We start from the raw sequence: 13,042 nt of genomic DNA on the forward strand, positions 1-13,042 counted from the left end.
TCCACTCAGGTACTCTGCTTAGGTCCCTGCAGCCAGGTTCATCTCCCTCTACAGCTAGAGAGGGACTGCTTGTGCTTCCCTGGCTTTTATGGAGCCAGCTGCGGCCTGATTGGGGTGTGGTCCCAGCTGTGGCTGCCTTCCCCAATCAGCCTAGCCTATCCCCTGCCACAATCCTCTCCCAGGGCTGTTTTAAGCCCTGCAGGGCAGAAGTGGGGTGACCACTCTGCTACACTAGCACAGTAGGGCCCTAATCTATGACTGAGGATTCTAGGTGCTACCAAAATGCAAATAATAACTAATAATGCCCACTGCTCACATTTTTATACAATAGGAGAGCTTTAATATTTTTCTGTACATCAGAGGAGGAATGGCTGGGCAAAATTTGAAATCTGTCAACGAAAGGCTTCATCCTGCAAGATACTGAGAAGTTTAGCCTTGATTCAGCAACGTACATAGCACGTGCTTAACTGTAAGCATGTGAGTATCCTATTGACTTAATTACTCACATGCATAGTGTTAAGCACTTGATTAAGGGGCAGATTTGTAAAAGCATTTAGACCTTTACAGATGCAGATAAGTGCTTACTGGGGTTTTCAAAAGCACCTAGGTACCTAGCTCCCATTGAAATCACCTTTAAAAATTGCACTACATATCTATCTGCAACTTTAGGTATCTCAGTACCTTTAAAAATCTGGCCCTAAGTGCTTTGCCGAATCAGGATAAAGTGCTTAGAGCCTTTCAAGATTGAGCCCTAAAATAGGAATTATTTTTTCAGCTTTCACTGGGGAAAGGATGGGAAAGTCTAGAGAGCTCTTAGGAATCAATGGGAAATAGAGAAACAGTTCACCTTGACTCCTCAGATGATGTTTCTTGTTGTGTTCATAGAACAGCTTCAGGAAAATTGGTCTGAATATAAATGCGCTGGGATATTGTGTACAGGAAAAGTACTAAGTAATGTAACGTTTTCACTGTTCTGCAGGAAGTGCAGTAGTGCAGATGGTGGTTTTCTCTAATGGAGATAAACACATGGATTAGAAAATTAAGCAGTATAGTCACCAACAGAGTATCAAAGATCTAGAGAAGAAGAAATGTTAGACTGACTAAATGAACCTGAGAACACAGTGAGGTCTTAACCAATTCTTAAGAATACAGTAGTAGCTGAAATTGGCAGAAATGTCTGACATTAATAGGATGATTTTGGAGTAGAACATTGCATCTGCCTTTCTAGTCAGTGAGTGGATTCTGGCAACTGGCAGTTTAAATACTGTGTGCTCACCTTTGCATGTGCACCCCATTATCACTGCCTTTGCCCCCCTGAAAAAAAAAACAAAACACTTTAAGAGAGAGTACTGTGGATTGTCCCCAATATTTGCCATACTGTGGTTAAGGAACCTTATTGTGAGATTGTCCAGGGCAACTAGGAGCCTGAAGTTATCGTAAATAAGAATTAGTCCAGGTTAAACACTGATTCCTGACCAGCACTATCCAAACTGAATGTTAAGAAGAGTGCAGAAAGCAATAACATAAATGGTTTCAGAAACACAAAATGCTGAGATGACTGGTTACCACATTTGAAATAGAATTCACTGGATTGACCTATGTAGAAGAGCTCGGCTCATTCATGCAGATGTAGCTAGGGGAATAATTTATGTTCTGTGTTGAGGACCAGATTCTGCTCATACTTTTAGTTTTACACCGCTCATGTTACTCCTGACTTACATCAGTATAAGTGATATCAGAGTCTGGCCCTGATAGTTGTAAATTCTCCAGTATCCCAATGCCCTACTTTCATGGCAGCTTCACTGGAAGAGATTACCTCTGTTATATTTTTCCTTCTTGCAAGGCTTGTAAGAAAGAATTTCTTAGCATAACTTCGTAATCACTGTAGTCTTATCTACCTGGTTCCCAAATCAAATGATGCCTAGTATGGTGAGGTATGAAAACATCACTCTCAATTTATTTTTAATAGCTTTATTGTTAAGGTCAGCATTCTTATACAACAAACGGGTTATAAATTTAAGTAGGATTTTTGGCATTATACGGATGTACTATACATGTTTGGTATATGCTGAAAACTTACATGACTATCAGCATTAGAGTGTTTTGCTTTTCATTTTTTGCTTTTTTATTTTTAAGTGCATGCAGAATCTAAGAAAGTTATATTTTAAAATTATTCTACAAGGATCTCCGCTTCAGATGGCATGTATTTTAGGACATCCGTATGTTGTCAAAATTTAGCAATAATTTCAATGCAAATCCAAATAACATATTTCAACTTGGATGTGGTTCCCTTCAAAGTATCTGAGGTCAGTCTTCAGGGATCCCAGAAAAGCAACACTATTTTCACTCAATAAGCTGCTTCCATTGGATTTCCAGGGCTAGATCCTCAACGGGTATATACTGATGTAGTCATGTTGGCTATGCTGATTTACAGAAGCTGAAAATCTGGTCTGTAGTTTCTACTAAGGTTCCAGTTCAACATGGTATTTAAGCACGTATATAATTTTAAGGATGTGCGTAGTCTCATTGGCTTTAGTGGGACTAATAATATACTTAAAGTTACACATGTACCTTGTTAAATTGGAGCCTAATATGAGAAATGATATTCCTGAGTCTCTGTATCAAGCCTGTTTTTTTTTAACAGTATTGAATGTTATAACTGAGAAGTGATGTTTCATTCTGAACAACTATATAAGAAACCTAAAACAATTTAGGTGTACATTTATGCTGTGAGGGAGAATGAGCACAAACTGAATTCCAAAATGTTAATGTTCACTCACTCTAATATGAGCTACAGTTTGATGTTTGTGACTGGTACAGTACTTTACCCAAAGCTATCTTGTCTGATGATAAAACCATGAGTGTATGAAACTCGCACATTTTTCATCTCTTTTATGATCTTATCTTTCATGAGCGGCTTCTGTGAAGGTATCCTAACTATAGGAAGCACCTGGAAAACATATGTGATATCTATGCTGTGATAAGCAGTTGTGAACAAGAAAGTAGATCTATCATTTCTGAACTGTTCATTGTTAAAAATACTTTGTCGGTTTAGCTGATTGCAAAATTATTATAGGGTGACTAACAGCTACTGTAACACTCCTAGTTGAGAAAGTTCAATAGTTCTATTGTTGAAGAATTTCTGTAAGAGGTTAATATTGATAGGAATAACATGGATACAAGGAGCAGAGTTAAGAATAACTGTCTACCTGTGTGGCTGCTTTGAAATACTGCAACTACTTGTAATAAAAGTTGGTTTAATAAAAATTGGAAAGCTTATATTTTATGTAAAAAATATTTATTTTTCAGAAACAATGTTTATACATTTGAAATTGTTTATTTGCAAGCTGTCACAGTTTGCCTCTTTGCCTGCATTGTTAGAGACTTTAAAATCCTACCCCATATGTTTCAAATAGTATATTCCATTTTACAGTTTTCCTATCCTTTGAGTCATGATCACCTGTGCCACGTTAAATGATGATATGTTCATTTTCCTCTTATTGGATTCACATTTGGTTATGAACATTGGGGCTAGATTCGTAAAGGGACGTATGTGCCTCTGGTATTCACAAGATCACCACTCAAGTGCCACCAAACCTTGTAAGTGCCTAAACTCACTCAGCACCTATGTTTTTGCAGTAAAAATTCCCTATGCACTTGTGTTTCTGCCTCTGATCATGTGCTGCTGCCCCACTCTAGCATCCAGATGCGTCACCTGCCTAAGCCCCAGTACAATTCAGAAACTGAGGGAAAACAAGTGTTAGGCCCCGTACCAAACTTGCAGGGCCCAATCCAGGTAGGCTTGCTCTGAGCAAGCCTAATTCTGTGCAGAGGCTGCTACTCTCCCTTATAACTTTAGTCCAGTGGTTAGGGTACTCATCTGGAAGGTGGGAGAACATCAGTTCAAGCTCTCCATCCCTCCACCTGTTGAGGACAAGGGAGTTGAACAGAGGTTTCCCACCGCTCAGGTGAGTGCACTAACCCTGGGCTATGGGATATTCTGACATGGAGTGTCCTCAATTTCTCTAGTTATTGTTGTTTAAATAATTAGAGTCATTGGAATAGGGGGCTTGATCCTGGGTGAATGCTCTAACCACCAGTTATAGTCATTCTCATGCATGGTCTCTCTTTCTCTGGCCCAATGACTCTGTAGTTATTTATCCAAACTGGAACAGCTTTAACAGGAGAGGCTGAGGAGACCCACATCAGACTCATACCTAATGTCTAAGGCATTCAACTGAGAGGTAGGATACCTCCATTCAAATTCCTGCTCCTCAGCAGGCAGAGGGGAGGCTTGAACTGGTGCTCTCTTACATCCCAAGTAAATACCCTAATTACTAGACAAAAAATTATAAAAAAAGGTCCTCATCCTTATCCATACTGATCTCCAGGAGAGGTTTCACAAGGATTGTGAGATCAAGCCCTATATACATAGTTATTTGTAGCCATTGATTATTCATGGGAGTTTAGTTGTTCAACAATGTTATCTTCTCTCTCTTTATATACTGTATAATATGTGCACTCACATACACACATGTACGCTTATTATGGATATTCTATCTGAGTGTCATAGAAATTATTTAAATTGTATATATTTCTTCTCTTCAGGTGATGAAGAATGCAGCCAGGAAACAGCAGAATCAGATGGTGATGCACAATCAGAGAAACCAGGACAGCTCATTGTGGAGACAGATGACTGGGATGGGCCAGGTAGGAGAAAACAAATTACAATCCAGAATGAATAATTTAAAATGGAGACTCTGAGAATGTTTTCCTCCTGTTTCAGTAAGTAGGGTCACTATTGCATTGTTTTGTCAATGGAAAAAACTTCCTGTGTTCATGTGATGCCTTGGGATGTCTACAGTAAGAGCTGAGGAAAAATGCTTCACCAGACAGCTGTTCTGCACATGTCCATCTTGCATGAAAATTATACAGAGTAATGTTCCTATGATATTGCTACTAGAAATAAAAGTGTTGTTATTCCTTAGCATTTTGAGGATTAAATGCAGGATTGGAGTTACCAAGAGGCTCACAATTTCATTGCTGCGTATGGCTGGTGGTGCTTGCTTCTGTATTCTACTCTGTTTTCTGTGGCCAAACATCTGTATCTAGTCCAAAACTCTAAGTTTAACAAATGAATATGGCTGCCAATGATGTTTTCAAGGACTTTTCTTATCAGTTTTCATTTGATATAAATAATTTAACACACCCTGTTATTGACTTCAGTGTTACGAGAGAAACCTTTTGACTGCAATCAATAAACTATAAGAGCTTCATGTGTAAACAGAAATATGCAGTAACATTTTCTGTTATGTACAGTAAAAACACTGCAAATACATTATTGGAGGAACATTAGGCAGTATTACAGTTCTATGGGCATGCGAGAGAGAGCTCCAAACAGCCATTAGTTGTAAATAGGTAAACCTTGGTTTCTGTTGTAAAGATACATAAAAACAAAGGGTTGAATCCTACAGTCCTCACTTTGGCAAACCTCCAGTTTAATTTGGTGGGATTTTTTTAAGCTACAAATAGCAGAATTTGTCCCCAAATCATTGTATTTAATATATTTCTTCAATGCCAAGAGGAAAATATATTTGAACCCAAACATATCCTTAAAGTAGCTGTGTTTCTAAACAGAGAACATTCCCCTGAAAAGGATAAGCATCAGAGAAGAGAGCCATGAAAGTACTCTAGCAATAATTTATAATGCAATAACACTTTTCATTAGAAAAAAAATCCTATATTTCAATTACATTTTCATCCTTGCTTGAATTTGCAAATTACTGTGTGCTGTGCATGAAGAGAAGAACTCCTGTGGTAATTTTCTGAAACCAGCAGCTGGAAAATATAATGCAAACAAAAATGAAGGTACACTATATCGCTGATTATTATGATGTCATTTATAATGTTGTTAATGATATACACAAATATGTTTATATTCTGTACAAAGCAATGTAGTATTATATAAAACAAGATTTGGTATTAAAATGTATTACAGTAAATTTAAAGTTGCATGAAAACCTCTTTTGAAAGGGAACAGCTTCTTCCAGCTTTTTACAGTTTTAGAGATTTTTGTTGTTGCACTAAATTTACTCCCTTTAACACAGGAATAAAATGTCTTTTAAGAATCTGAAGTTTTGTGATTTCTTTGTTGCTATTTATTTTTAGAGCAAAATGAATGTTCTTGAGAGAATAATTTTTATTACTGGTTGTTATTGTCTTATGTGAACTAAATATGTAGGAATATTTTAGGGGATATTTTTGATTACTGCAAGAAGTAAAAGGTGGGGGGTTTTTCTTTTTGGGTTTTTTTTTTTTTTTGGTAAGAAAATTCTTACATAGATACTTGGTGATTTTTGTCCTGGATGTTAAAAGGGTTAGAAGATACATTTAATTCAAGAAATGTATCATGACATACTGGAGATGAAGATAGAAACCGAGAATGAATATAAGGAAACTCCTTTTTGTCTTTAGAGAAGTGACCACCATTGAAATTTCATCAGAGCTTTAATTAATTTAAATATTAGTCTTTCACATGGAAATAACATGTTTGTAGCATAGAAATGAATAAGTATATCACATGCCATTCTCCTGCCTCTCTCTCTCTCTCAATGAATTTCTGTATTCATTCTTTTTCTAATATATAAAAAAAAGATAGAAGATTATTTTCAAACATGTAATACAGGAAAAATGAAAATAGTTTTTCCTTGTACAATTTTTGTGTAAATCTAGTGCTCATGAAATTCTCTGGCTTGACAGTGCTGGAGAATGAAGTCTTTGGTTATTTGAAGATTACGTACCAGTACAGCATAGGAAGACCCAGTACAACCCTACATCTCTCCCAATGTGCCTCTGCCCTTTCTCAGAGAATTCACCTCTCGGAGTTAGAGAGTGACATAATCTCCATTACCTGTTCAATCCTTGATCTCTTTGCTGAGATGGAAGTTGTTAATATTACCAATTGTGATGGTACTTTATGTTATACCAGCAGCTGTCCATTGAGATCTGGATTGTGACCATCAAGGGCTATGGAATAGTCATTAAATGGTACCAACTTTATTTTGACCTAGGCTGAATTTAAAAAAAAAAAAGGTTTCTTTCTTTTGTTTGTTTATAAAATTCACGGTTGTTTGCTGTGACATCATGGTGATTTGTAGGGTTCCCAGCTGCTGGGGGATTCAGGCTCTGAAATATTTATTAGTATTTAATTTATAATTAAGGATAGGTCCCAAACAAAGCCCCAAAATATGAAAATGAGTCCCTTGTCTTTTTCTTTAAAAAAAAAAAAAAATTGCTTCATGAAACTGTGCCAACGTGTCCAGAGACTTTAGCAGTTGGATGCATTTTTAAAAACAAAAATAAATTTAAAAAAATATTATTTCCCCTGTAAATATTCTGCAGTTACAGACAGCTCCTATTAGGCTTTTCTTTCAGCTCACAAGATCATTATCTTCACTGACTGTAAAACGGCTCCAGGGGGAGCCAACTTGGGTAAATGTGTATGTAAACTGTCCTCAATATTAACAATTTTTGTTCCTCTATTGTGTTAAAATATTTTGTTTTTTAAATAACAGAGGTGTCTCTGCAGCTATGGGGGCTGGAGCAGATGGACTTTGCCCTGGAAACTGTCAAGCAAGGGCAAATTCCTTAATTTTGCTCACACTGTCAGCCTGCCTTAGCTCAAATCTCTCTCACTTCTATTTGGACATATACTAAGGAACTGATCCTGCTTCCATTAAAACTAATGGCAAAAGTCCCAGGATCACACAGAGTTTGGGGAACATGATTGGGCATTCGGCGTGGAAAATTGTATGTGAAAAGGATTTATGTTATCAAATGAGTGCCACGGTATGTGCTATGGCTCTATAATCTTTATGATTAGGATATCAGTGTTCTAAGATAGTAATGATCAGAGTTTTAACACATATAGAATAAGATGGGGTTCTAGCTGCTGACTGCTACATACCACCAAATCATATGAGAAAACAGGATCAGGATGTCTGTCCTTATGTATGTACTTATGTATAATTTGTAAGGAAAACACTTGTATGATCATGTGGGACTTCAGTATGAGTTACATATGCTGGAGATCTTATTCTGTCAACACTAACACATCCTTGAAATTTTATAAAATTATAGATTACAGTTTCCTAACCCAAACAGTGTTGCATCCAACACAAGGGAATTCCGTATTAACCTGATCTTGACAGACAAAGAGGAGCTGATCAGAGAACTACAGATTAGTGGTTGTTCAGGTGAAAGTGAACATGGCTTGATTACATTGCTTCTGTTCAAATAGAATATCAGAAATACGTGTATTTGGTGCTTTAAATTGGCCAGTTTCAACGCTGGAAACAATTAAGAGCCAAATCAGCTGGGAGAAAGACTTTAAACAGAAAAATGGGAATCATAATTGGGAACTATTTAAAAACATTTTACTAGATGCTCCAAAAAGCTGTAATCAAGAGAGGAAAAGTATACTGGTTAAAAAACTAATCTGGTTTACAGAGAAAGTGAAAGCACCTAATATGTATATATATATGTGTGTGTATATATAAATATATATGGGCTAGTTGATAGCAGTGAATATATATTAAAGCTGAGAGTTGTATAAAATTGATAAAGGAAGCAAAAGGATACAAAGAGAAATCTGTGGCTTCTAGAATTATGGAATAAGAAGGATGTTTTCGTTCAGTATATTAGCAACAAAAGTAATCGTAACAATGTTATTGGTCCATTATTAGATGAAAAGAGTAGATTTGTCAATAATATTGCAGAAAGACATAAGCATTCAATACATTGTATTTGGGAAAAATCCGGATGATGTACTCCTACCATATGAAGATGATGAAATATTTTCCATTCCCACAGTAACTAAAGAGGATATTATAAAGCAGTGAGTAAAGTTAGAGATTTTCAAATAAGAAGGTTTGGATAACTTACATTCAAGAGTTTTTAAAAAGCTAGCCAATGAACTCTGAGTTGTTAATGTTCATTTTCAATAAATCTTGGAATACTGGGGAAGTTCCAGAGGACTAGAAGAAAGCTATTATTGTGCCAATATTTAAAAAGAATAGAACTGACATCGATCTTGGGTGAAATAATGGAACAACTAATGTGGAACTCAATAAAAATTTAAATGAGCTTAATGTAATTAATGCCAATCAACACTGGTTTATGGAAAATAGATCTTATCAGACTAACTTGACATCTTTTTTGATGAGATTACAATTTGGTTGATAAAGGTAATAGTGCTAGACTTCTGTAAGGCATTCTGTCCTTGAACGTAACATCTCTGAAAAAAAGCATAAAGATCCTGGAGCATAATCAAATGAACATGATCACCCAATGGAACGGTGTGGCCTAAAGAGCTAATGTGGGAATATTGAATATTAAATGGGAATATTGAAGAGGAATAGAAAGGTTGTATTACCTCTTATCTGATACTGGTGCGATAATAAATAATAAAACATTACTGTACATGACATCTCATATCATACCCTGGAAATCCTGTTCACCTTTCACAAGGGGGAGGGGGACAGATTTTCAAGTGTCAAGCACCACAACTGGAGGGAGATTTTTTCAAAAAACTCAGGTCCCTTTTAGGGCCTTAAATAAAAGTCAGATTTTTAAAAGAACTCAGCACCCGACACACTTAACTCTTTTGACAGTTATCTATGTGCTATTATGTTCTCATCACTAGTGAGGGTCTTACAGTCATTAATGGTTTGTTTTATCTTCATAATACTTCTCTGAATCATAGGGGCAGGTTAAATTGACTTTCCCAAAGTTACACAGGAAGTCTGTGGATGAGGTACAAGTAGAACCCAGGTCTACTAATTCCTGTGCACTATCTACTAGACCATAGGTACACCCATCTGACAAATGGGAGCTGAATTTTCTTAATGTCAAATGGAATTATTCTCATGAGTAAAGAGGAGTATTTGTCCCCACATAGAAGCCAAAAAAAAAGGAAAATGCAGTTGAAGACTGATTTTTAAGGTTCTAGTTGATAATTCTGTCTTACATAACCTGTTTGTATCAGTATGCATATACAGTAGACCTTCATTGGAAGTCTAAGCCTGCTTCCAGTTAGTCAATGAATGTTTTGCCAGCAACAGGAGCAGGATAAAGTTCTACTTCACATTAACCATGGTGAGGCCCAAAATGTATGTAAAATGATAAGTTATGTGCTACTATTAACTGTTTACTGAAAAGTGAGGAGAGTTGTACAAAATATTGACCGAATTATAGCGTGCTGTTTGAGTGGAATGCGGATTAGTGCAGTTCTACTGTATTTTGTACTCCCAATGATACACATCTTTGCCCATTATAAAAGATGGTTTGAAAAGTTCATCTTAATAGATTTACTGCAGCCTTATCTATGAATCACTGTGACTCTGTACTGATTGTTGGGCTTACCCTGCATTATTTAGTAATATCAGAAACAGTTTGAGGTACAAAGCAAAGAAAGTGTTTGGTATAGATTGGAATGGTGGTAGACCACTGTGAGATGGAAACAGACACTAATGATACAGCCTTTTTTTTTTAGTTAAACCAGTCCTAAGAAGGACTGGGAGATTACAGTCCTCATTTTGTTTCTTTTTTTGACTGAGTGAAATGTGGTAGATATAAGATCTGGGAAATGTTATTTGATGTAAATTAACAAAAATCCATGAAACATCGTTAACCATAGATATAGTCTGACAGTTAGAAGAATATTCTGAAGAAGCAGAGGAAATCATAGAATGACTGTGTGTTACTCTGACAGTGAATCGGTATTATCTCTGCTATCAGATAATGCAGTTATCATTAATTTTCACATTTGCATTTCAATCTTTGGAAGGAAATGACTCTTGCCGGATGAAGATAAGAGCTCTGTACCACTATAATGAGCCATCATTTTATCCTGACTCTTTGTATCCATATGAAAATGAGGCTGGGTGGTGGTGTGGTATGTAAGGAGGAGTTGGGGGGGTGTCAAAGAAACATTATAACAAAGTGTCAAAATCACTACAGACTTTGAAGCCCTTTATGAAACAAGAGGCAATCTAAATAAATCTTCTGTAGTGAAGCGGTTATCGGATTAAAAGAAAAAAGCCTGGCTCCCATATTGTAGGAAAAAATGGAGGAAGAGGAGGAAAATTCTCTGAATCTTATTTCCATAATCGTCTTCACCACTAGTTTAGAAATGTGAAGAGGGCGTGCAAACTGAGCGTGGTGTGAGGGACTGTGATGATACTCATCAAGTTAATCTCTTGTGTCTGCTTCTGAAACTTAGATACTATGATCAGGGGTGCATTGGAAGCAGAAAGTTTGATGAAAGGGATGCCAATACATGGCTGTCTACAAGGTTTCAGGGCAGCTGAACCCTAGAGGTCTTTTATTACATGTCCATAGTAACATATTAAATGGAGGTCTTCATATTATTTTCACATTGGTGTGCATAACAGATCGTAGCCATCATTCACTGTTTCATTCAGTATAAACTCTCATGTATAACATAACCTTATTCTGGAGCCTGAAGGTGCATCTGTTTTGGGACCGGCTCTGTTCAATATCTTCATCAACAACTTAGATGTTGACATAGAAAGTATGCTTATTAAGTTTGCGGACCATACCAAACTGGGAGGGATTGCAACTGCTTTGGAGGACAGGGTCAAAATTCAAAATGATCTGGACAAATTGGAGAAATGGTCTGAGGTAAACCGGATGAAGTTCAATAAAGACAAATGCAAAGTGCTCCACTTAGGAAGGAACAATCAGTTTCACACATACAGAATGGGAAGAGACTGTCTAGGAAGGAGTATGGCAGAAAGAGATCTAGGGGTCATAGTGGACCACAAGCTAAATATGAGTCAACAGTGTGATACTGTTGCAAAAAAAGCAAACGTGATTCTGGGATGCATTAACAGGTGTGTTGTAAACAAGACACGAGAAGTCATTCTTCCGCTCTACTCTGCGCTGGTTAGGCCTCAGCTGGAGTATTGTGTCCAGTTCTGGGCACCGCATTTCAAGAAAGATGTGGAGAAATTGGAGAGGGTCCAGAGAAGAGCAACAAGAATGATTAAAGGTCTTGAGAACATGACCTATGAAGGAAGGCTGAAAGAATTGGGTTTATTTAGTTTGGAAAAGAGAAGACTGAGAGGGGACATGATAGCAGTTTTCAGGTATCTAAAAGGGTGTCATCAGGAGGAGGGAGAAAACTTGTTCACCTTAGCCTCTAATGATAGAACAAGAAGCAATGGGCTTAAACTGCAGCAAGGGAGATTTAGGTTGGACATTAGGAAAAAGTTCCTAACTGTCAGGGTAGTTAAACACTGGACTAAATTGCCTAGGGAGGTTGTGGAATCTCCATCTCTGGTGATATTTAAGAGTAGGTTAGATAAATGTGTATCAGGGATCATCTAGACAGTATTTGGTCCTGCCATGAGGGCAGGGGACTGGACTCGATGACCTCTCGAGGTCCCTTCCAGTCCTAGAGTCTATAAATCGATAAAACTCTGAACAAGGAGCTTCTCCTTCTCATCTTAACTGAATGAAGCCAGTTGTTTGAAGAACAGTCTCATAATATCTTCAGCTCTCTTAAAGGACTGTACTGCATTGGTAGGGACATTGTAAAAGCGCTTACTAACCAGACATTCTGGAATAAACAAGTTTATAACAAAGCTCTTATCATTGGGATATTTGATTTACTCCAGCTTTAAATGATCATTTTATATTTTTCTTTTGAATGAAGGATACATATTTCTCACAGATAGTTTTTAAATTATAAAGATTGTACTTTTGTTAACATTTATCACTATACAATATTGCCGACATCAGTCATTCAAAACTCATGAGCCAGTCCCCCTCAGAATCCTGAGATTTAAAAAAAATAAGGAGTCTTTGGTTCATCTTATTTGATTCTTAGTTATTGAAGCTTTAGGGTATATTGTGGGCCGGTGCGAATTACTCTTTATCTTGGTGGTTAGAGGCACTCTCCTCATCAACAGAGGTGGGAGTTGAACAGGGATCATTTACATCCTTGGAGAATAATCTA

General features: G+C 36.9%; 1 protein-coding gene across 1 annotated transcript in view; it reads left to right on the top strand.

Moving 5' to 3' along the window:
* Positions 1–13,042, top strand: part of ZFPM2 (zinc finger protein, FOG family member 2) — a 485,059-nt gene that overhangs the window by 157,559 nt on the left and 314,458 nt on the right. Inside the window, exon 3 of the mRNA XM_075063183.1 lies at positions 4,609–4,710. Coding sequence (XP_074919284.1) covers positions 4,609–4,710 — 102 coding nt within the window. The remainder of the gene's footprint in view (positions 1–4,608; positions 4,711–13,042) is intronic.

Source organism: Chelonoidis abingdonii, chromosome 2, assembly GCF_003597395.2.
Source record: "Chelonoidis abingdonii isolate Lonesome George chromosome 2, CheloAbing_2.0, whole genome shotgun sequence".
Taxonomy (NCBI): domain Eukaryota; kingdom Metazoa; phylum Chordata; order Testudines; family Testudinidae; genus Chelonoidis; species Chelonoidis abingdonii.